We start from the raw sequence: 26,362 nt of genomic DNA on the forward strand, positions 1-26,362 counted from the left end.
AGTTCTAATCTAAGAAGAGTATCAAGGCAAAATGTTTCTCAACTGGTCTGTCACTAAGGTGTAGTAAAGATGAGATGAGCAGAGATGGAATTTTTAAGGTGAGTAAATACAGGGTTATAGCAGAGTGGATGGTGAGTCACTAACACTGACGGTGGGAGGCAGTGAAGAGAAAGATGTCAAGCAGGTTTCAGGAGGTGCAGGACTCTGATGAAGAGCAATGCAGGGTTGCAGTGGTTCTAAGTGTGGATGGAGGGTATCTCAAAGTCTGTCTTGGAAAGTGAGGATAGTGAGAGATTTCAAAATTAGCAGTTAAGGCCATAGAAGATGATTCTTCAACTCTGGTTACACTGGAATGAGACCTGAATTCAGCTTGGTAAAAATAGGTGGCATTTCTAGAGGAGATTCAAAAGTAAATTTACCGCATTTTGGGGGGAGCATGAGACAGGGGCTCCTCTGTTGCCCAAGCTAGCTTTGAATACCTGGTCTTATGGGATCTTCTGTCTCAGCCTCCCCAAATCTAGGGTTTTAGGAATGCATCACCAAAACCAGCTTTTGTTTACCCTTCTCCTACACGCTCAAATCTGCGCTCACTTTTCTATTGCTGTGGAAGCAGCACGCTGGTATGATTCCTGGGTTAAAGATAAAATGAAAAGGAACACAAGGGTGTATATGGAGTAAATATTTTCCTAAAGAACAATCAAGAGCTAAAGAACAGCCTAGACTGAGTGGGAGACATGGCTCAGTGGTGTAAGGGCTGCCTACTATGGCCCAAAGGCCCTGGGTTCAATTTTCAGCACCATATAAACAAAACAAGACAAAAAAAAAAAAAAAAAAAGATCAAACAAAAAAACCTAGATTGGTCTAAGGCCAACTGGTTATCTGAAATAAGTTAAGCTTTAGATAGCAATTTACACACACAGAAATCTAAGACTGAATGAGTACTGGTGGTCTGTTAAACCTCAACTTTAGATTCTCTTGAGCTTCAGTCTATCCTTGCATTATTTTTTCTGGTATTAAAAAAAAAACATCAAAAAACCCAACCTTCCAACCAAACAAAAACACCCCAAAACCACCATAGGGGATATACTTAACAGTGAGATAAGAAGTGAATAATTTAGTGGCAGAAGCATGAGAGATAATAGAGAATAAGAACACATAGGAGACGAGAAGTTTAATTATTGAGTAATTTACTATGTGACTGCCTGCAGCTACATAGTCACAATCAGCCATCTAATTAAATCAGCTTAACTGTCAGGAAGTACTTGGAGAAATGAGGTTAGAAGTCAAGAACTGATTAGAATAAAGGTATGCACTGTTCTCTTTGTTCTTTTTCTTAAGAGTTCACTGAGTACCAAGGACAGGAACAGAAAACCGTAAGATGAAAAAATAAACACATAAGCAGAACTACTATGTGCTTTCTTCTCTAGTAGCACACAGGACAAGATTGCAAAACCTTACTCAATGTGCAAACACTGCATGAAAAGTATCCACCCTACCTGCAGATGTTAATTTGTAAATCATCACTGCACACTCTGAAAATAAAACAATATGAAGCAGTTTGAAACAAGGCTAAGTGGAAAGGTTTACTTTTCTTCTATTGTAAAAAGCCTCAGTAAAATTTAAGAGCATTCCACTGGCATAAAAGTAAACAGAAATACTCTACATGAAACAGTGCCTGATTTGTGTCAGGCACAAAACAAGCAATGTCAAAAATTACAGTCTGCTTTAATACCATCAAGTTCCCATAATGAAATACACACTTTTTAAAAAGCTGAAATAAGTGGGTAGAGAAAGGGGCCTAAGTTTATGGGATGATTCCCATGGACTTCTCAGTGTACACTAGATCTGACCCAGGATCTCTACACTGTCCTCTGGAAGATACTGGCATACAGACTCATGCATATTTTAAGACATATGAATGTATTGTTTAATGATTTCTTTATGATGTCAGAGCAAGTTATGATGGAGTAGCTTTTCAGGTTGAAAAAATAAACTTTGAACTAAATATTTTTTAAATGATTTAAAACTAATGGAAAGTGATCAAAAGCAGTCTGACAGTAGAGGGACAAGGAAATTTTTTAAAATCTTAGGGCAAGCCCCACACAGTGCCACTGAATAATGAAACTATATAAAAACCCAGGTCTTACAAGCCAAGAAAGCAGAGTGATCAACGAATCTGGAACCTGAGGAAGTCCTGACAAGGAGTCACCAGAAAGAAGCCACAATGCCCAATTCTCATGGTGATCCTTGAGCTTGACACACTTTGCTGACTTTAAGGCCCCAGTTAAAACCGTAAAGAGCTGATGAGAGACTTCATGTGTTGCAAACTGCAAGAAGACTGATTTTGGAGCTTGAGTTCAACTGTGTTAACTGGCTACTAAATAAACAAACAGAAAAATTCTTCACCGGAGCAAGATCTATAGTTTCTATCACATTCAGGATATAGTCCAAGTATAACATGTGAAGAAACATACTTAAAGAAGAAGCAATCAGTGAAAGCAACTCCAAATTAACCCAGTAACATGGAGAAAATCTAGGTGCAAAAATAGAATGTGTAATTTTTTAAAAGTTGCCATATGTTTAACAGCAGAGATGGTGTGTCAGTGAACATGAAGATGGAATGATGGAAATGAACTATATCTGAGAAATCTAAGCATTTTCTCTTGGGTTACTACTTTTATATAATCTTATTTTTATAAGTTACTAGGTTAGTAAGTCAGAGGCATGGACGTATCTGGGTTCCAGTAATGCTTTAAACAAAAATTTCTATATTCTTATGTAAAAGATGGAAAAATGTAGACCACATGACAATTTTTAGATGCTTTTTTTTTTTTTCAGTGTTGGGGATCAAGCCGTGAGCCTCATGCATGCTAAGCAAGCACTCCAGCAAGCACTGAGCTACACCCTCCACCAAAGATGCATTCATTCATTTTTAAAAACAATTTTAAAGAGAAAAAGCCAAAATCAAGAAGCAAACAATTAAAAACACAACAAAAGCAAAATGACAGCAACAAGAAAAACCAATGGAAATACAGGATTTCAAAATAAGATGATAGGAATTTAACAATGGTTGCTACATCACATATTGTTAAGTTCAAAGTAATTGCTTAAGCTACCTGACACAGGCAGATGCATTTATTCTTAACCTGTCATCCGTCCAGACTCACTTCAGTGTTCAGAGTGTACAGGCATAAATTGTCACAGGAGAAACTGGAAGAACACTATCAACTCTCTGTACTTTCCTTCATTGTTGTACAAACTCACAAAAGAAGAGAACTTTTATCTTTAACCTTTATCTAGTCAAGACCTGTGATTAGTTTTGTTCACTGGAATAAGGACAGGGACTAGAATAGGAAGGTAAGGTAAGGAGCATAACTATGTTCAGACATGCAGGCAGTTTATTCCAGGGAAATTAATCAGTGAGCAGATGGTCTCAGCTACCAAGTTAGTAACTGGAATCAAGATTTAATTCCCTGCAGGCACTACTCATCGAAGTCTGGTTCCTATCACTTGCTTCAAAATTACCTGGAGTACTTGTTAAAATGCAAAATTAGATCCAACTCTATACGTACTAAGGTTGCATATTTTAAGAGTGTACCTTGGAAATCTTTATTGGAAATCCACAGGTGTCCCAAGTGGTTTGAAAGTTTTTTTTTTTTAAAGGAATGAGCTGGAAAAAGCAGGGAACAAATCAAGCCTTGGGTAGGTTTCATATCCTTAAGAAACTACTGGCATTTTAGGCTGGAATTCCATCTTGTAAAGGGACGCTCTGTACATGGTAGGACTTTTAGCAATACCTCCATCCTCTTCCCATTGTCTCCTAAATGTTTCAAATAAAAATGTATCCAGACATTGAAAAATGTCCCCTACAGGGAAAAATAGCCCCAGATTAAGAGTAAGAACTGCTGCTTTGGGGGGATTCCAACAGTAAGCATGGTTCCAATCTAAAGATTAGAAGCAGAAAGAAAATGTAACATAGGGGAATATCCAACTATGAGAACAGAATGTTCAGTTTCACCTAGACTTCCAATAAGAGCCACTATATAAAATGGACACTAGTACTTAGCTACTTTGTTTGTAGAGGGCAATTTAACGGAATATAAAGGCCAGCACTAAACAGGCTCTGGCAAGTTAGGCCAGGTGCAAATCCTCCTTGTGCATTAGAGTCAACGTGGTCTTTTAAAAACAGACACTAACTTCATATGGTTTACAATGCCAACTTCATTCTTGAATCAGAATTTCCCATGGAACCCTGGCATTTTATATACAACCTAGATTTGAAACAGTCACTGGAATTAGGATGACATCCACAATACTGTGTTCAGGAATTCAGAAATACAGATCTTGGCAACACTTGTGTGTCTGAACTTCTTCATATCCACTGTGGCTAACCTGGCCTCATTTAGGGATTTTCTGAATGTTACTCCCATCTTCTCTGTTCTAAGCCTATCTGCCCTTTGATAATAGTACCAGTTTCCATCCTACTGCTGCCAAAAGGATGATATCTTTGTCTGCCTAACTCTCTATTATGATATTGAACTGTCCCAGTAGGGCCAGATGGTGGAACTTGTGACTGGGCACTTGCCTAGCATATGTAAGGCTTGGGTTCTATCCTGAGACCAGGAAGACAAACTTCAGAGCACCACTGAAAGCCTTGCTGGTTAATTAGATTGTCAGTTTCTAACTTTACTCTATAGGTACTGATTAAGTATAGAGATAATAAATCAATGTAACATTTGGGAAACAAGCTTCTTAAGAGTAGCACTTAATGTTTTATGACAGGAAATCCAGAAAAAAAATTCTGTAGTACTTTACCTGTTAACTGTAAGTTTGATTTCCATAGAAAATACTTCTTTTAACTAAAAAGTAAACCCATCAAGGATCTTAAACTTTATTAATTCTGGTGAAACTAGATACTAATTAAGAAGTAATTCCACAATAGCCCAAGAAATGTATAAAGTACTGCCACTGAATATTTTATTTAGAAAAAACAAAAAGTAGGCAGAAACAAAAATCTTGGTCATTTGCAGTATCTATCAGCTTTCAATTTGGCTCTCCTGTTTAAAACAAAAACAATCAATGTGAGACATACCATATATAGTCAACTGCTTCTAAATACAATTCATGCTTAAAAATCATGTGTTCAATTTTGTTATACTACATTACATTTTTTACTTTTCAACTCTCTTTTCATACAAAATGGATTGTAATCTTATGAAATATTTTTTCCTAAAATTAACAAATGCTGCCTCGGGTTTTTTTCAATTCACAACAGCAATTTAAAATTAACTACTTGTGAATTTAAGCCTGCCCTAAATTGCTAGTGGGTAGAAATGTTGTATTTTTACAATGCTAAAATTACAAGATGAACAGCTTAATCTATTTTAGAGTTTGTGTCCTGATTGTATTTTATATCCTTTTTTATTTCTCATTAAATATTAGTCAGAAAAAATTCTTACATTATTTACTGATTTCTGCTAAGAACCTTATCAATTAGTTAACAGGAAATAGTATAACTAAGTATGTCTTTCTTTACAGAAAAGATTTAAGAATAATTTTGCAACACAGGGTAGGAATGAGTAGCTGAACATTACCAAATCCTTTTTCAATTTGGCAACTTATAGAGATGTAGGCACACAGCTACACCTCTGCCTATTTTTATGTTATTAAGACAGTGATTGCGAACCTTTTAGAGCTTTTAATGTTACAAACAGCCCACTGTGGCATGTATGTCATAGGTTCGTCATCACTGATCTAACATTATTTAAACAGAAACAGAAATGAAAAAATATTAATAATGTGCTAAACAACTTTGTAACTCTGGTTCCAACAGTTATAAACGTAAGTTTATGAAATTCTTTCAACCAATTCCTAATTTCTTACAATGAAATATATAAGTACTTCAGACATTAGCTACAGATTTTAGATATTCTTTGTTGGCAATCTCTTCCCAGACTTCCAATGCCCTCTTGGTAATTCTGCCATGTACACAAGTTAGGAATAAAAACAAAAACTTGAAAATTATTGTATTTTAAAAAGAACACAGATTTAGCCATGCTACCTCTTGGCCACTTGAAATAGCTGGAAAACTGTAAATTTGTATTTACCTGTCCAGAAGTGTCTCATGTAAAAATCCATCTTTTCGTGCCTTTTTAAGAATTTTACTGTCTTCTTTACTGATTTTAAGTTTATGATCTTGGAAACTCTGAAATTTTTTTCTGTAAAAAGAGTATCTTTGTTGAAAAAAATTTCCAATTTTGATTATACATATTTCCTGATGAATTTAAAAATACTATTAAATTTTTCCCCTCACTTTCAAAAAAAATCTAGCATTTCTTTAATAACAACTTTTCAACTATAAAGATGACATTTAGGATCTACCATCAAGAAGGATGTTGTCTGGACAGCTCTACCAAGTTCCCTTCTTCCAGGGAATGTGGGTCCGAGTCTCATTTTCTGAAAATGAATGATGCCTGGACAGCATTACAGCAACTCTCTTAAGGATCAGGGAGCCAAGTATGATGGTATAGGCCTGGAATCCTAGCACTCTGGGAGGCTGAGACAGGAGGCCTGCAAGTTTAGGCAAATTAGCAACTTAGCAAGATTTGTCTACAAATAAAAAACAGAAAGGGTGAGAGATATAGCTCAGTGTGAAGGCTCTGGGTTCAATCACCAGTTAAAAAAAGAAGAAAAAAAAAAAAGGAACAGGAAGAACTGCGTAACTAAATGACTTCAGCTTTGCAAACTAGCAGGGTAATAGGAGAACTGAAGCCTTGAATGCTGTGTCCTAGAATCTGTAACATACTGCCTCTTGTCCTTCAGGTATTTTAGCATAAAAATGTCTTAAGAATTTGTAAGTTTAAAAGGAGAGTACATACACGTAGTTGATTTCACACTGTTTTACATTCCCTTTGTCTTCTTCTGGGATGTCATCTTTTTTCTTGGTTTCCCTTTCAGCACAGGATCTAATCTGGATTGGAAATGAGAATCCAACGGGTGATACATTTATCTTTTTTTCCCACTTTCTTACTCTGAATATGTGTTTGGTATTTCATATATGTATGTAAGTAGTTGCCATTATGATTCTCTAAGACAGCTCTTGTGCCAAAAACACTAAAGAAAAAATTACTTGAAAAATATTTTGTAAATCATATCCTACTAAGCAATTAAGCAATACTTTTAACTAGTTTAATTCTGGCTTCAAAGTAAATACACTAAGATCAAATCTTCTCTGATAGTGTGTTAATTTCATCAGATGGAGAATTTAAGACAGTAGTTATTTTACTTAGCACAGACTATTACTGAACATCTTGAAACTTTAACCATAATACAATTTGTTTTCACTGAATCAGAATCCACCCCTTTTGAGTCCTCCTTGTATCCTTAGAAGGATGGAAAGATATTTACAATCACATGCTAAAAATTAGCTGATTCAGGCATGGCAATTAGGATCACCTAGGGATCTAGCAATTTGCAACCTGAAGAATCCATGTTTCCAAAGTGGATCCCTGTAGCCCTGTAGCTTAGCAAGTGATGATGTGCGGTGTATTTGCACCAGTGATGTATGTTTAACAGTTCTGGTTAGAAGACTACCTTAGGCTGGAGGGATATGTGCTCCGGTGGACAAAGCCACATCATAAAGGCAGATGACTGACAGAGAATAGCAAAGCCTATGATATAACTGGCAGAGAAAAGAGTCCTAGATAACCACAGGTCAGTGCTTGCAGGTATTGTATCTGACAACCAAGACCTGGGGAAATCTCAGGGTACTTCATTTGAAAACTACTTTCATCATAAATACAATGGAATGTCTTTCTCTATAAAATACACAGCACTGGACAAATATTTGTATTATCTTTAATAATTTTATAACAAAATGCAGATAAAATGTTAGCATGATACAATAATAAAATTAAATATAGATAAGTGAGAAACCCACCACTGCTTTTCTAATGGACTATCTCTAAGAAGCAGTGTGTTACAGAAGGCGGAGTAGCGGGGTTGGTCAGCTGAGTCTGCATGTACGTTCTGTCTCTCCGTATTTAGCTCTGTGCCTTTCATGCAGTGAAAGGTAATGATGTATGGAGGACTGAAGGCTATCTCCTTGCCTGTAAAGTTAAGATGATAGCTATCTCACAAGAGTGCTATGAAGATGAAAGGCAACAATGCTTGTATCAAACTCAGCAGAGTGCTCAGCTACTTGGTTTAGTTTTATGCTTACATAGTTGAAAAATATTAAGACTTAATATTTCAGTTTCCAAAATAAAAGCATACTTAAGTCTTACATTAAAACTGAGACTTCTGACAGTCAAAAGACCTTTCATAAAACAGAAATGCAAGCTGGGCGTTGGTACACGCCTGTAATCTCAGCACCTCCAAGGCTGAGGCCTGCGGACTGTTGCCAGTGCAAGACCAGCCTGAACTACATAGTGAGACCCTGTCTCAAAAAGACAACAAACAAACAACCCCCCCAAAAAACACGAAACTAAGAAATGCAGTAAAATTTCTAGTTCCTATTCTATATTCTAGGGAACTATTTTTTCATTAGTCAAATCCAAAGGGTCAAATAAGAGTTTACAGCATTATCATTCTTGCTTGTGAATATCAGCAATATTTTTCAAGGAAAAATAATACTAAAATACTATAAAATTAACGATCATGCAAAAAAATCTTGAGAATAAAAGCAAATGTATGACAAGGACTTTAACAAAGCATATGAGAAATTTGGTAGATACCTGTAAATTAGGCTGGTAGCAGAGAAAAATGTACATTTTTAATGCTTTACATTGACCACAGTAAATCTGGATGAGACTAGCTGCAACCTGTGATTCCCCACAGAGACAAAATAGGGCAGGTTCACAATACTCAGACAAGAACAGAATGCAAAGACTAACAAAGTAATGCAACAGGGCTGTGGGTTTAGCTTAGTGGCACAAGCGCCCACTTGGCAAGTGTGAGGTCCTGAGTTTGATCCCCAGTACTAAAAAAAAAAAAAAAGCAATAGGAATGTGACAGTTATTTTTTACACATAGCTTATGCACTGTCATTAAGGATCCAGTAGATTCTGAAAAAATTAAACTTTACAGGCATTCATCATAATTTTAACAACCTGATTTCGCTAAGCTATCATGTGATTTTGTTAAGAATTTCTCCTTAACAAGATGTCTCCATAACTTTCACAGTCAAATAAAACAAAGAGCAGGATAAGGAAACTTCACCTAAAATAGGGAAGTTTTATTTTTAGCTTAGCAACTAATTTTTTCCTCTGTTTCCTGTTTCTTCTTATGTAAAAGTGACATGAGCTTATTCATAAAGAAAACAAAAATCTGAGTGCTAAAGCCCTCTAAGTTTTGCTGTGACTTTCACGTTTCCTATCACCCAGCATTATAGTGGTCAGGGAGTATACAAAACTACCTGTTAACCTTTATATGTCAGTGTGAACATAATTTTGTATAATCTTAATGGAAGGGAACTTAGGATATCTAACGTAATATATATGCATAGACTCCCTGACCCTATTAAGCTTCTGGGAGTTTACCTTTGGATATATTTGTCCACCTACAAAATGACGCATGATCCAAAATACGTGCCACAGTACTCTCTGTAAGAATAAAAGGCTCAAAAAAAAAAAAAAAAAAAAAGAATGAAAGGCTGGAAACACCCCACATTTTTGTCTATAAGAGATGGATTTAAATAAAGCATGGCCCTATAATAGAGTATTATATAGCCATTAAAAAGAGAAAAAGAAAAGGGGAAGACAGGGAAAAAGTAAGAAAGAGAACATTTTACACATATACTAACTGGGAAAGATTTCTAAGATACAACAGTAAGGAAAAATTCTAGGTAGAAAATTAAATTACAAACATATTCATGTATTTATGAAGAAAATATTAGACTATAAAAGAGGAAGGAGCAGGGGTGAGGGGGAACAGGACAGATGGTAACAGGTGAACAAAGTCGACCAAAAATATGTATCTTTAAATATTTTTAAAGTTTGTGAACACTACAATTTTTAAAATTAAAAAACTCTAAATGGATGATGGAAAAAAAAAGCCAAAATATAGGTCTAAAAAGTACATAAAACTACTCAGAAAAAGATTAACATAAAAATTAAAATAATAATAATGTACTCACAGATGGAGTAATTTAAAACACACAAACTGGTCATTAATTATGGAACCTGTAATTTAAAAAGTCTACTTGGGATATAATACAGTGGACCCTCGAATTACAACCAGCCTCACATACAAACAACTTGGGCTCTGACCGGAATTTTAGGTTTAATTTATCACCAAAGTCTTGAGGTACAACCCAGATGCTGGCAACTTGTGCAGCTGTAAACAAAGACTTGCAATGCTAAAAAAAAACATATGTAAGTCTGTGTGAGTGTCAGTCTGAGCCCAGATGCAGGTTTGAGGGCTTGATTTCAGTCAGTGATTTATAAAATCTCGATGATTACTACTATCAAAATGGTCCACAAAAAGCTAGAAAAGCAGCTAAGGAAGGAAGGAAAGGTAAAGAAAGAAATCACTATCTCAAAGGAAACTGCGGAGAAATGGAAGACTGGCATTCATGCGATCAATGTCACTAATATGAACAGCAAGTCAAAATCCACCATCTCAACAACTGTACAGAGAGAAGATTTGTATGAGAAGCTAATGTTGCTAAAGGTGTTGCTTAAATTAGCAAGTCATGACCAACAGTGTTAGACCAAGTCGTGAGGCTGTGATTACTGTGGATAAATGAAAGGCAGAAGGCAAGTGATAGCCTAAGTCTGAAATCTGTGAAAAAGCAAGGGCTGGAAATGCAGATCACAGAAAAGATAATTCATCAATGAGTGATAATGAAGAGACATTTCATGCCAGTAAAGGGTGCTTTCATAATTTTAAAGTGAGAACCGGGATTCATGGCACGACCAGGCGTGGGAAAATAGGCAGTGCTGATAAAAGGGCTCCTGAAAATTACACGTACACCACTCCAACGCAGTGACACAGAAAAGTGGCTTCTGCTCTCATCAAGTTTCCAACTTTGATGAAACTGGCCTTTTCTAGAAGAAAATGCCTGGAACATACATTGTCCAGGAAAAGAAGAAAATGCCAGGCCCAAGTCTATGAAGAATAGGCCAACATTACTGCTAGGGTGACCTTAAAATAAAGTCTCTCTTGGTTTATCACTGAGACCCCTAGTGTTCAGAAAATAAAATCATAGCGCACAGCCTAGGGGCCATGTAGAGATCTAATGCAAAGGCCTGGGTGACTAGAGTATTTTTTTCTTGGGTGGATCAGGGAGGTTTTCTGTCCTACTGTTAACATCAAGAAGACAAAGCTTTACCCCCAAGGCTCTTCTCATCATGGACAATGCTCCTGTCACCCACATGATTTGGAAGCACTTGCTGAAAAATTCCAATGGTCTCAGTCAAGTGCACTTCACCTACTACAACTATCCTGCAGCCTACAGACCAGCAGGGTATAGTTAACTTTTAAGAAGTTACACACCAAGGAACTGTTTCTGAAGTGCTTCCAGAAGGTCTCAGATGTAGATTTAACCCCTGAAGAGTTCCAGGAGGAACACTGTCACATCCTTTCCTGTGTCAGGTTAACTGAAAAATCCTGGGCCAGTGTCTCTGTAAGGACACTGAGAACTATCTGCCTGGAAGAAAGTCTGGCTTAAACCTATATGGTAGATTGACTTTGAAGGAGCCTGAACCTTTGACTGGCCCTGTGGTCAATGATGTTGTCACTATGGCAGAGTCCACTAGCTTTCTGGTAGACCACGATGACACTGAGGAACCAGTGGAGGAACACTGAGTGAAACTACAGAAGAACTTGAGTTGAGCAACACAGAACGGCACCTGAAGAGCTTTCTGAAGTTGTAGTGATGAAAATCAACCATCAGTGTAGCACAGTTCTGCTGAAATAAAGGAAACCCTGAAAAACTGGACAGGGCTACAAACATTTGTAGAGAAGACTCACTGAGTCAGAGAAAAAGCCAATCCTTGCATTCACTTGCTTAATGACAATGCCATATCATACCACAGAACAGTGTTAAAGACAGAACCAGAAAACCTTAGATCAGTTTTTATTTCTGAAAAGGCTGAGACCTAGTGAGCCAGAGGCAGGGCATAGTGTACACATACTCTCCCAAGGAGAGAAAGGACACCACTCAAGCGGATTCCTGATGTTTTTATGGAAGGAGACTCTCCCTGTAAACAGTGACTACCTGGGGCCAGGCACATAGCTCAGAGGCACAAGTGCCTATCTGGGAAGTGTGAGGTTGTGAGTTTGATCCCTGGCACCAAAAACAAAACAAAACAAAACAAAACAAAACCCTCCACCACCACCAACTGCTACTTTTGTTTCATTTTCCCTTCCTGTAAGTCAAAGATACCAACTTGAGAATGGTGAGGAGAGCATGAAATTGGTTGTTTTTTGGTAAACGAGGCACATTTTGTAACTTTTTGGTGAATATACTGGGAAAACTATTAATGTTTCTGGAAATTACACATATTATACTACTCTTTCATTATGAAAAGGTTAATTAAGGGGTGCTTTGGGAGGTTTGCTATTCTGCATTCTGGCTATTGCCATTATTTCTTATGGGGAAAACAGTCTTGACCTGTAGTCAACTTGAGTTACAACCAGAACTTGCAAATGAACTGAGTTTGTAAGTCAAGGGTCCACTGTATTATATACAGTAAGTCTTAGTGAAGGACAAATGTTTTACAGAGACATAATCCCATCACACATATGACACACATCAATCTGGACTGAAATGCTATGATTACCTTTATCATTTCTTCTTCTCCTGCTGTTTTACTTTTTGCTTCTATATCACCTGCTTCATTGCATCTAATAAAGCAACTATTTGAGGCCAATAAGGCCATTTTTCCCTAAATAAAACAAAACAACAAAAAGCAGAGCTATGAGGATACATGCGGAAGAAATATTAAATCTTTGTACTAAATTTTTTGTTTAACCAGTTCTAAAATCAAGAAAAGAAATTTAGAGAAAACTTGAAAACACAAAAAAAGGAACCCAAAATCATCTATACTATTACTGCTCAAATATTACCACATAAACTTTTTGAGCATATTTTAGCAGTATTCTAACTAGTAAAATAAGATTTTCTTTTCTCAGTACCGGGAGTGAACCCAGGGAACAGTGAACTACATCCCCAACTCTTTTAAAAATATCATTGGGGGATAGGGTCTTACTAAATTGCCCAGCCGCGCTTCAAGCTTGCAATCCTCCTGCCTCAGCTTCCTCAGTAACTGGGATTACAGGCATGTATGAAACAGGACTTTCTTTGGTCCACAGAAAAAAGTCTATTGATAATGTAGCTGATTTAACTCAGTTAAAATTATTATACCTTTAAAGATGAAGTTATGAACAATACAAAATACTGTGTTAATGTTTTATGTGAAATTCCTTTTACAACTGGAAACTATAAAAAGGTATCACATAAAAACAAGCCTGCGGTACCTTTGACTTTACATTAGGAATCAGTGTCTGAGGGACTCATATATGGAATGATACTTTATTATTACACTACTTTTTACTAAGCAATACTTTGAACAGTAGTTTTCTTTATACCTGTCACTGAATTACAAAATTTATTAAATTCCCTTAACAAATTTAAGGCTGAATCAGATCTTGTATTTGGGTTTTTTTAATTTTGAGAAAACCTGAAATAGTTTATACATCAAACAAAATATTCACAAATAGAGTAATTACAAAATGTTTTAATAACATCACATAACATCCAGTTTAACAAGTGCTAATGGCACAGACTGTTAAATTCTCACACAGTGAGAGGCTCTGGGTTATGTGTCACTTTGATGGCTCTTGGAGAGTACCAGAATATGGTTTGAAGGGGATTTAAGCCTGTGCTGCAGATCAGTCAGTTGAGTCCCTTTTTAAAATAAAGTTTAACTTGTGATTCTTAAATTTAAATTATTCAGAGTTACGACTACAGAGATGGGAAGAGGATCTGAGGAAAGAGGGAAGGATAAGGGCAGGGGAAGGAGGAGTAATATATTAGATACATGTACCAGTTTCCCAAGATCAATGTAATTACATGTGGTAAAAACATAAGGTTAAGGGCTGAGGATTTAGCTCAGTGGCATAAGCACCTGCCTGACAAGTGTGTGATCATGAGTTCGATCCCCAGTACCAGGAAAAAAAATGAAGAAACATGAGGTGATAAAAAATTTAAACTGTTTGAAACTTAATGTCGGGGGCTGGGGATTTAGCTCAGCGGCATAAGCACCTGCCTTACAAGCAGGCGGTCGTGAGTTTGATCCCCGGTACCGATGATAAAAAAAAAAAAAAAAAAAGAAAAAGAAACTTAATGTCTTTTTTCAAAATAAAATTAAATGAACTTTCCTAAAGTTCATTAGCAGTTTCTGACTCACCTTAACCTTTCTTGCTGGAATATTTTTATGATTAATATTTCATTATAATTCACAGGATTACTAAGGATGTTGGGATACACCTATAATCCCAGCACTTTAGAGGCTGAGGCAGGAATATTGCAGTGAGTTCAAGACCAGCTTGGCCTATACATAAGTGAGTTCAAGGCCAGCCTGGGCTACATAGTGAGACCCTGTCTCAAAAAATAAAAACAAAAAGAACAAGAACAAAATTACTATCAACAGGAGCATCTACAAGAGGTTGCCACCATTAGTGGGCCACGATATCAATTCAGTGGTTACTGATTAGTACTGCAGTGACAGTACGACACAGAAAAAGGGGGTCAAAGAGAAGAGAAAATATCAGAGGCCGTGAAAGGTAAATAAATATTTTTAAGTAAAACTTGTGCTTAAGCAGAAATGTTTGTACTGTGCTGCAATATAAAAGTACATTTCTAATTGGGTTGAACCTACCTCCTTTTGAGGTGCTGTTTGGCTGAGGTCTCATCTTGAAACACCCTGTTGGATCCTATTTTAACGCTGTTATTGTACATAACCACTGGTGCCACTCATCTACTGGACTTCTCTACATGGTGGCTCTGCTCGGTACCCACTGCCCCTTGCCACTGCTCTTCATAGAGCATCAGCTCTTTGGAGCCCATTTAGTCCTTTAATACTTTTTGTTTAGCCATTTCTGCTTATAGAAATGGAAATCGGAAACCAGGTGTTCTGAATCAACAGACTTAAAACATTTATATATTGCAATTACCTATTTATTAAATTTATAAATATTTTTGTTTCATATTAAAATCATCTTTTTGTATACCATTTTTTCCTTTTGAGCTTCATTATGAACTGGAAGACTTTTACAGTTCTATGAAGGCCAAATTTAAGTTATATTATTATTTATGCTGGAATTGTCATGACTTGGCCTTAGCTTGCTCCATGACCATTTACTAAATTCCCTAATGTCTTTGAAGGTATCCATGTTTTCTGTTAAGAAGAAGATGCTCCTGAACTATTCTGTTTCCCTACTATGAGATTTAAAACTGGCTATTCTTTAAAGAGTCCTCAAAGTCCATGTTCTGCCCTCAAGGATGTACAAAAACATGGTCAGCAAATGAATTATTGCTCTTTTTCTTGCACTGTTTTTTGGAATGTTTTTAAGGTTACAAGTTCATACTTATCTTTTTCATGGAACGTATATTATTATATCTTTCCTTTAAAATTTTTTTCTTATATTCAAAGTAAGATTTATAAATAATAGCACTCCCCCCCATCCACTTTATTTCAAGGATAAAAAAAGAAGAAAAAATACAACAAAATTTCAAAACATATCGATCAGGGGCAACAATGGTACACACAGTGTACACGTCACCCAGAACTTACATCTTGAAACACTGGTTCCCACTGTTCTCTTGGTCCAATGGCATCTGAACGTCCAACAACAAGTCCATCTGAATTGATACCAAGATACTTTCCATAGCCAGATTTCAGGGCAATTCTTTGGATTAATAAAACAGATAAGTATTAAAAACTGAGCAAAAAAATTAAATATGGAACTACAAACTGGGCATGTGTGTGCATGCACATATATGTATATATTATATATACACATATATGTCCAGATATTTTATATATGTAAATTATAAAATATAAAAATTCAGACTATTTCCCAAACCTTTAAAAGCTGTATGTGAAAGCTTATGTATATAGCTGACATACTGTACACTCTAGTCCTGTATATATAATTTCAGTTTCCGAATGTAAGTACTGTATTATATAGTATCTTATACTACACAACACCTAAGATGTATTCTACAGCAAATGTTTTCTGTATGTATTATTTCTCAAATATACTACTTTCAATAGATATAAATGTTCTATTATAGTTTATTAAAATTTTTTTGCCACTGCACGAAGTCTTGCTATCTTTTCTGTATATAAAATGTTAGCGGTTTAATTCACCTTGAAAAATACGTTAGTATAATTCCAGCTTAAGAATACTTACATATTTACTGGGTATTGGAATAATGTTCCATTTTTGAGTGTCATAGAATTCACTTTCAGAAAACTTATTTTTTAAGTCAGAGTTAGTACGTGGCCTCTAGTTAGCTGTACAGTGGAATTCTATAATGGTTAAAATTAAATTAACAAGAAGAAGTTACTATTTTTAGTTAAACTAAGTTTACCTGGAATCAGATAATTTGACAGCAGTAAACTGCTCTGGAGGACTAGGACCTTCATCAACTACAAGAAAAAAATTGAAAATATTTGGTCTTTTCATAAATATGCAGGTAAAGATATTCTTTGGCTTTAAAAAATGCAGTTTTTCTCCTAAAATAAATCTAAGAATATTACTTTCTCCTTGTGTTGTGACTACAAGGCACAAAGAAATAAGCACTTAAGTGTTTAAAATATTAAATGCTTTCATTTATTCAAGGAATGGCCATTGTGATTAAATGATACTGTCTTTGCTGTTTATTTCATACTTCATTAGTGCTTCCCCTATTATCTAACAGAACATGAAAATCTAATTGTAAACTATTCCTAGGCTAGTGTTGGCCAAAGGCCTAAAGAAAACAGAAATTCAAAGTTCTGATTCCACCAGATTTTCTTTTCACTTACTAGTTTTCTTTTTCCTTGAGACAAGGTCTTGTGCTGACCTTGAACTTGCTTATGTAACCCAGGCTGGCCTCAAACTCATGGCATCTTCCCGCCTCTGTCTCCTGGGTATTAGGGTTACAGGTCTGTACCACCATGGCAACTTCCCACCTCAGTCTCCTGGGTATTAGGATGACAGGCCTGGACCACCATGGCATCTTGCCACCTCAGCCTTCTGAGTGTGGGATTACAGGCACGCAGTCCATGCCTGGCTTCGCTTACTGTTTCATTACAATATTTATATTGTTTTTTATTTACACAGATATTCTCTCACTGGACACACTGTTTTCAAATGCTTACACTGGAAAGAGGGAGTTGCCATGAGGTGGTAAATATGCAAAAAGGAAAGAGGTGGAAGGGTCCAGTGCAATAATTCCATTCCTTTAGACCATGCTGAAACATAATTATGGTGGGGCTGAGTATGTGACTACCATAAAACCTATCTTTTAAGTGCCTTTCCTTTTTCACTGTTTCTATCAAACACCAACCTTCTTTATGTGGTGCTCCCAGTGTAAAAAGACCATTGTCAAGCGCATGGATATAGGTTCCTTTATCCATTTCAATGGCGATAGTTCCTGAAATGTCACCGAAGTTGGCTACTGTCCACCATATTCCTTAACAAAACAAAACAAAACACCAGTACTTATTAAATATCTTACTTTTTACTTGACACTTCTCCCATCAGTGCTGAGGACTGAATGCAAGGCCTCATGCATCAAGGCAAGTATTTCACCACTATGACTGCTCGGCTGGCTCTTTTGTTTTGGGACAGTGTCTCACTAGGTTGTCAGGCTATGATCCTCCTGCCTCAACCTAGGAAGCAAGGTTACAAATCACTGTGCTCAGCTGTTATGATTTATTTTTAAAGCCTTTTATTTTACAATTGTAAGAAATAACACAGAGATCTCATTTACCCTTTAGTTGCTTTTTCCTAACACTAATGTACCACATACCTCATATAGCCTCAAATCCAGGAAACTGATATTGTGATACGATTCACGAACCTTACTTAGATTTCACTAGTTTTTTTTTTTTTCTTCCTTTTTTTCTTGGTTTCTGGTTCTGGAGATGGAACCTAGGACCTCACACAGGCGAGACAGGGGTTTCTACTGTTGAACTACATCCTTAGCCCTTTTTATTTTCTCCCTCAGTTGCCCAAATTGGCCTTAAACTTATCACCCTACATCAGCCTCCTGAGCAGCTGAGATTACTAGCTTATGCCATCATACCCAGCTTTGATTTCACTGTTTACATGACTATTTGTGTCTATGGGGTAGATTCATGTGATTAGCACTACAGTCAAGATTACATTCATTTTTAAACTATAAGCTAGTAATACATATAAAGGTACAAAGTGATACAAAGAGAACAGTCTCTTATTCCCGACCCTAGCCATCTATTCATGACTGCTTTCCAGTGGTAATATAAATTGTTTCTGAAATATCACTACAAAAAGAGGTACTCTTTGTTGGCAAAGCTGTATTTCTCCCTTTTCCATAGGGGATATACTCCAAAATTCTCAGTAGATACCTGAAACTGGCTAGTACCAACACCTATATACTTGTTTCTTCTTACACATACCTATGATAAAGCTTAATTTATAAACTAGGCAAATAAATAACAATAAAATAAAAATTACAATAATACAATAAAATTCTATAAATATAGTCTCCCTCTCTTCTGCACTTTAAGGAAACACTTTATGGTTTCTCTGTGGCATTTCCAAATTGCAAGCATTGTTGTTGTTATTATTATTATTACTATTGGTATGGGGGATAGAATTCATCACTTTGCACTTGCTAAGCAGGTGCTTACACCACTGAGCTAAATCCCTGGCTCCTGTGAGCATTATTATTATTGTGCTTTGGGGCCATTATTAAGTAAAGTAAAGGTTGCTGAAAACCAGCACTGATAATCAGCATGACAGTCACCCAAGTTGGCTACTAAGTGACTAATAAGCAGTAGCTTACACAGTATGAATCTGTCAGACCACGGAATGATTCACATATGTGTAGGAGGATGACAGATTTGATCATGCTACACAGAATGGCATGCACTTTAAAACTCATTATACTATTGGAATTTTCCATTTAGTATTTTGAGACAATGTTTGACTATAAATAGCTGGAACCATGGAAAGGTATTACTCTAGACCTAAGTATGATTTTAGATAAGAGGCAATATGAGAATCTATGTCTATGAACACTAACATCTAAAAATCTACAGAATAAAGATAGAATCAAATTATTTAAGGAATCTTTATAGAAGTTCGTATTTTAACAAAAAAAGGCCCCATCTTCTGGACTGTACTTTGCTAAAATGAATCAATCTTTATATAACACTTAATAATTAGATAACATTAAGGAATTTCTGTTAATTTTGAAGGTTTGTCAACTTGAGAAGTTTAGAAGATTAAGTAACTCAATAGGGGGCTAGGGTGCTCACTATGTAAATATCCTCATTCTGTGCAAGGGGAGGGCATGGAGATAAATGCCCCTAGGGAGGCTGGTAGGCTTACAATGTAAGCAGGCAGAAGAGGCTTTTTCTCCCCTGTTGTTTTTGCTGTCTTCTGGTTCCTTGAACTGCTGCTCCAGTGCCATGCCACACTGCTGGAGCTAGCTGATTATGGACTGAAAATAAATTCTTCCACTTCCATAAATTGTGAGCTAAACAAATCTTTCCTACCTTAATTTTGGGTGCTGAGTATTTTGTCTTAGCAATGAGCGAAAAATAACTAAGACAGTTTGATAATGGTATAGTGTTAGATATAAAAACATTTGTATTATTCAGAAATCTTCACTTAAAAAGTTTTTAAAAATTGAGCCAAACACACTACACATAAGTACCTATGCAGGTAAACACTTCAGGCTTTTCTTTGACTTATGGCTTTCAAAACTAATTTGAAATATTAAAAGTACCTATAATGAACTATAATCTATTTAAAAACAAAAACAACACTACACAAAACTTTTAGAGGAAAACAAAAGATTCATAACATTGGATTTTGCACTGATTTCTTGGATGTGACATGAGAAGCACAGACAACAGAAAAAAATAGGCAAATTGGACTTTACGAAAATTTTGTGTATCAAAGATCAACTTTAGCATGGAAAAAACCCCACAGAATGGGAAATTTGCAAATTACTTAATAACGAACTAATATCCAGAAAATATGCTCTAAATAACATAAAAGTGGGCAAAAATATGTATGCACATAAAAAGATGGTTATCACTGTCTTAAGAATATTATAATTAATGATTTTAAACTTTTTGCACTTGCTAAGTTTTGTGTCAGGTTAACCAAATATACTTCATTTGTTTTTTTTTTGCAATGCTGGGGACTGACCCTAGACCCTCCTACATCCTAGGGAAGCATTATACTATTTAGCCACATCCCCAGCCTATATTTAATGTTAAATAAAGTATCAACAGTAACTTGTAGAGTAAGAAGAAATTTCTAAAGACAAGCTCTACAAAATTTTTAACCTGTAGCTAAGTAGGAAAGTAATACATTACTCATAACATTTTGAACAACTAAAGTGATCTTGAGCAGACGCCTGTTAGGGTAACCCTTGAGAGTTCAAGTGGCCCAAGCTCAGCAGTATGCTTATAGGTTTAAGGATTCAACACCTGCCAGTATCATGCTGGGGGTTGCAAGTGCCAAACAGCCATAGACACTAAGAATGTGGATACTGAAGTCGCCTATCCCAGTCAGTTAAAGCTTAAAGCTTTGTATATGTGCCACAGACAATGAAGCTGAATCTGAGAATTTGTTCCAACACCATACTTGGTATTTAAAAAAAAAACAGACAACAACAGCAACAACATACACAGACAAGCTTAAATTTGTATCTGCTTATGGCTTCTGCAGGCTGTTATATTGCAGCTGCATAGTCTTACAACATTTAAAATTTGTCACATTCTTCAGCTTTTTATTGTTTAGAAAATAAAGTTTGTGAGGGTAAGGACCAGAACTCTCTTGTTTAGAGGTATCTGGAGCAAGGAATTTATACTTTATAAACATCAAACCTAAGAATGTCTCAGTATAAAAGTCACCACAATAGCTAAAGTATCATCATGGTTGTCATTCTTTATAGTATTAAGGCTACTGCAGATACTGAAGGATGGACCTACATGTGACGGGCCCATTTTGTGGCTGACGGATGAATGGCTCTCCCACAGTGTTTCTCAAAGTCTCATGCTGATGCCTACACATCCGTGAATCCCTCTGAGAGGAAAACAGAGAGGCTGTGTGACAGCTTACCTCATCTTCTGAAGGGCCCAGGACCTCTCTGCTAAAACAGTGCCCTTCCATGTCTACTATCATTATGACCTGTCACAATGGCACGATGCATCTCAGCTTTGAAAATGGAATTTCCTTCCTGTATAGTAATACAGTCTATACACTGTATAATTTTTGCCGATTCACAAATCTGGTTTTAGATTCTGGGCAAAACAAGTTACCTAGGAATTTCACAAACTATGCTAGTGAAATGTGAATCTTTTAGAGCTTTCAATGATAACAACAGCCCGCTGAGGCACACATGCCAAAGGTTCACCACCACTGAGCCATGTTATTATACATCCAGTTGCTTGAAAATCTTTCCTTGAAAACACAATCTTTTTCATTGCTGTCCAAATCTGATACTGTTCATGTGGAAGGCAGAATTTCTTTCATTCTATTTGCCAATCCACGCTGGCTTAGGCCTTACTTTTAGGGCCTGTACAGAATCCATAGATCAGCTTTAAAATATTAGAGTTTTCTTCTTCCAGAAATAGGTACATGCTTACTTCTGTGTCAAGTTTAGACAACTGTAATGTAAAAGAAGGTAAGAAGCAAAAAGAAGACACAGAAGAACTTTCTATTCAGCTAAGTCAGAATAACTGGTATCTAACTTGCTTTCCCACTACAAACAACTAGGATACCAGACAGAACATATGAGAAAAATATTTTTAGGCAATGAAACATGAGAGCAGCACTGTACTCTTTGAGAAAAGGGAAATCTGTGAGGTGAACTTCAGAATCACTGGTTTTCTGCCTAATGGCAGTTTTTTGTCGACAGGGTAGGGAGACAGAAGCCCAGAAAAAGACAATTCAGCTGAGCTGAGGGTTGAAGTGCCAAAGTGACTGGAATTTATAGAGCAAGGTATTGAAGAGAGGGAAGTACACTGATGGGGGCAGGGGGCAAAAGGTGTATGTGAGGATTCTCTGCAGGGCTTGGGCCAAGGCCAGCTTGTGTTCATAGTGGGCAAACTGACAGGGTAGTCACTGCTTGTGAGAGCTGACCAGCAATACCAGAGGTGTCGGGAATGTAAGAAACACACTAAGAGTATATTTTTTGGTGGGAGTGGGTACTGGAATCAAACTCAGGACCTTGTGCTTGCCAGGCAGGTGCTTGTGCTGCTAAACTACACACATCCCTGGCCCTACTAGAGTGGATTTAACACTTGAATAAATTTTATGCATTTAGTTTAGGCCCTATAAGGACTACTTCCTGGAGTAAGAGCCACAAATGACCTGGATTCAATATAATTCTCGCGCAAAAATCCAACTGACTTGTTTTTATAAAACTTAATAAACTAATATTAAATTTTTTCTGAAAATGTGTAAGACACAGAATAGTTAATCTTTGATGAAAGAAGTACAAAGTTGGAGAACTTGCTTCCTGATCTCAAAATCCTATGAAAATGTAGTAATGAAGATAAATATATCAACAGAATAGAAAAAGTATCAATGGAAGAACAGAAGGAATCAAGAATTAGATCAATACAAAAAGTCAGCAGTTTTAAACAAAGAAAACAAAGCAGAAATGTTTGTACTGTGCTGCTTTTTTTTTTTTGTGGGTACTGGGAATCAAACTCAGGAGCTCCTGCTTGCCAGGTCGGCACTGCACTGCTGAGCTATATCCCTGGCCCAACAAAGCAATTTAACGAGCAAATGGAACTCTATTCGGTAAGGTAGCTAGAACAACTGCTTATCAATGGAGGGAAAAAAATGAAACTTGACACTTTTGTACTATGCCAAAAATAAACTTGAAGTGGATGATAGATCTAATGTAAAAATTAAAAATATAATGTCCCTAAAAGAAAATGTAGAGGAGTATCTTGTGACCTTCAGGTAAGCTAAAGATGTTTTAGAACAGAAAGACAAGATAGAAGCCTTAAAGAGAAAAGCATAAACTGAACTTCAGAAAAGTTAAAAGCCTCTGTTTATCAAACAAGCACCATAAAGAAAATGACAAGGCTCACTATCGAGAGGAAGAAAAGGCTGATAATACTATCAACTACTGACAACTGGAACTTTCATTTTTGGTGGAAGGGTAAAATGGCACAAGCATGTTTTAAAAAATTGCCAGTTTTTTATACAGTTAAATATTCACGTATCCTTTGACATAACAATTCCAAATGCACATGTAAAGCAAGCACTTGACCACTGAGTTACACCCCCAGCACCTTACCCCAACTTGTAATTGTTGATGTACTCTTTCAAAGCAATGTAAGGAGATTAAAAATGGTGGCATAAGGACAGGCAGCAAAATAAACCTTCTCCAGGACCTTGGTGAAGAAAAAAAGAAACAGATTTCTGGGAACCAGGAAGGAGATTATAGGAAAATGAAACTACAGAGAAGCTGGAGAAATGCAGTACAGTGCAAAAAGAATGAAGTAGTCTGGAAAGCTGACCACAGCCTGGGAAGAGGGTCTTATCTCCACTAAAGCAAGGTAAGTCCACGGAGGATCAGCAGCTCCAGGGAGATACAAGAGTCAAGGTTGGCAGAATATTAACACCTAGAATATACACAAAAAGCTAAAAAACCCAGACTTTCCTGAAATAAAAGACTCAATGAAAAATAGGCAACTGAAATGAACAAGAATTTCTCAGAAGTATGAAAGACCAATACATACATGAAAAGAAGTTCAGCATCTCTGGTGAAAAGAGAAATGCAAATTAAAACCACACTAAAATTCCATCTTACTCCAGAAAGAATGACTACCATCAAGAAGCCAAGCAATAGAAGGCAAAGAGCTGTTGAAAAGATGGTAGATAGATAACAGCAGGCTACAGAGGCTCCCTGAGATAGTCAACTTTGGGGAGTCCTGAACAGAGGGAGATGAATGTTCTCAATCCAGAAAGAAACTAAGATGAGAAGAACCAATCAAACATACAGTCCCGGTGCTACTATTGGGAACACCTAAAGCCTCGGTGTCCCTGCTGCAGTGCCCGTACTGATGTGACTGTGACCTATGGAGCTGCCCGAAATCCACCACTTCGATGCAGTGGGAACGCAGTCACACTAAGGTCAGGGGTCGGCGAGCCTAACGAAGAGCTGAGCTGGGGGGGAACCTGCATCAACCTGCGGTGAGTGCAGGGAATAAAACCATTCCAAAGAAGTAGGGGCTCCAACAGATGACATTTTGGGACTGGGCAGACTGGCAAGAACAAGGAGCAGCAGTGACTTCAGCTGCTCCCTTCCCAAAACGAGATTGGTGGGGTGTGCTTGGCCTGGGTCATGCTCCAGGCTGAGATCCAATAGGTTATCCCAAACCAATTCCCTAGCCCGGTGGTGGTAGCATACACTAAGCAGTGAAGACCTCAGCAGGCTGACTGACCTGGACGGGAGGGGCCAGCATACACTGCCCGTTTGCACCTCAATAGCACCCTGCAGTGGGCAGGACCACCTAGCCAGCATGCTTCAGAAGAATTATAACCAACAAAGAAAGAAACTGGGGCCTTCTATATATACCTGTATGGAAGAAATAAAAAATATGAGAAGAGGAAGCAATAAGAAAAAGAACCCAGCCCCCAATCCTGAGAACACTAATCCAGGAAAGGTAAAGGAGATTGAGGACAGCGAACAGAACAAAATCAGGCACGGCACCAGTGGACATAGGAGATATCTTTGGGACCTCATAGATGAGTTCAAAACTGAAATATTTTAGATTAATAAAAGAAATGCTAAGCACCTCTCAAGAAGACACAGATGGAAGAATGGAGGAACACACAAAAAAAGGGGAGAATCATTTGATGAAGAATACAAAGAAAATATAGAATTCATGAAGCAGGTTCAAAGAGATTACCAGGAAATTAAAAACTCCATTGAAAGCTGGCAAAATTGCTTGAAAGAAACTAAGGATAGATTATCCAAACTGTACTGTGGGAGCATGAAAGGAAAAAAAAAATCTCTTTAAAATAACAAGGAAACAAGCAGTAACAATACAAGGGCTAGAAGACAACAAGAGGATCTATAACTTAAGAATAAAAATGTGAATGAAGAAGCAGGGGTATAAACAAAGAACTACAAAGGCTAGTCACAGAAATAATTAAGGAAAACTTTCCAAACATAGGAAAAGGGAATGATATTCAGATGAATGAGGCATACTGAACATCAGCCACCTACAACAAAAACAGAACTACACTCAGGCATATAATAATCAAGATCCCAGAAATTCAATATAAGAACAGAATATTAAAAGCTGTCAGAGACAAGAAACAGATTACTTACAAGGGAAAGCCCATCACAATTACGGCAGACTTCTCGACACAAACCATCAAATCAAGAAGAGACTGGAGTGAAGTATTCCAAGCCTTGAAAGAAAATAACCTCCAGTCCAGATTGATGTACCCTGGAAAACTACCTCTAGAAATTAATGGAGAAACAAGATGCTTCCGAAACAAAGAGGAACTCGGGGAATTTGCCACCACCAATCCAACACTACAGAGAATATTGCAGGACATTCTAAAGAGAGAGAAAAGTACCATGATTCCAGAAACAGTGGCAGAGAGGCTTCAATTAATGGAGCAGAAAACAAAATGAGGAAGACAAACAGACAACTAATGATGGAAAAAAAGCACAACAGAAATGAGGCAGAGAAAGTTGGCTATAATCTCTAATATAGATGGCCTTGATGCACTAAATTAAAAAAAGAGAAAATCACAGGCAGAGTAGATCAGGAGGTAGGGTCCACCGAGATGCTCTTTATAGGAAAATAATTAACCTGAAAAAGAATATATGGACTGAAAATCAAATATGAGAAAACAATGTTCTATGTAACAAGGAACCAGAGTAATAGGGGCAAAAAAGGCTAGTATTTGAGGATAAGTGGGAAAGACAGGCTTTAACAGGTAAAGGAATACAACTAGAGATCAAATCCAGGAGGGAGAAGATTTGGAACCACTTAGGTAAATAGCAGGTTGCCCCACCCCCCAATTTAAAACCAAGGGTTTTGGTGAGACCCAAAAATGCACAGTATACCCTGGGGAAGTGAAAGGAGAGGAATAGTCTTAAAAAA

At 36.9% G+C, this 26,362-nt stretch overlaps 1 protein-coding gene across 2 annotated transcripts in view; it reads right to left on the minus strand.

Annotated features, from left to right (window-relative positions):
* The window catches only part of Frg1 (FSHD region gene 1), a 50,657-nt gene that overhangs the window by 18,108 nt on the left and 6,187 nt on the right, over positions 1-26,362 (minus strand). Inside the window, exons 3-9 of one of the 2 annotated variants that reach the window (XM_003469169.5) lie at positions 17,563-17,688; positions 16,603-16,660; positions 15,800-15,914; positions 12,785-12,889; positions 6,879-6,970; positions 6,108-6,218; positions 4,956-5,057 (exon numbers count right to left, since the gene is read on the minus strand). In XM_003469169.5, the coding sequence (XP_003469217.1) occupies positions 5,021-5,057; positions 6,108-6,218; positions 6,879-6,970; positions 12,785-12,889; positions 15,800-15,914; positions 16,603-16,660; positions 17,563-17,688 (644 nt within the window). In that variant the 3' untranslated portion in view covers positions 4,956-5,020. Of the gene's footprint in view, positions 1-4,955; positions 5,058-6,107; positions 6,219-6,878; positions 6,971-12,784; positions 12,890-15,799; positions 15,915-16,602; positions 16,661-17,562; positions 17,689-26,362 lie in introns of those variants that run through there. The other variant, XM_063234625.1, reaches the window with a different exon arrangement.

Source organism: Cavia porcellus, unplaced genomic scaffold, assembly GCF_034190915.1.
Source record: "Cavia porcellus strain 051 isolate PalLab524CR breed Dunkin Hartley unplaced genomic scaffold, mCavPor4.1 scaffold_24, whole genome shotgun sequence".
Taxonomy (NCBI): Eukaryota; Metazoa; Chordata; class Mammalia; order Rodentia; family Caviidae; genus Cavia; species Cavia porcellus.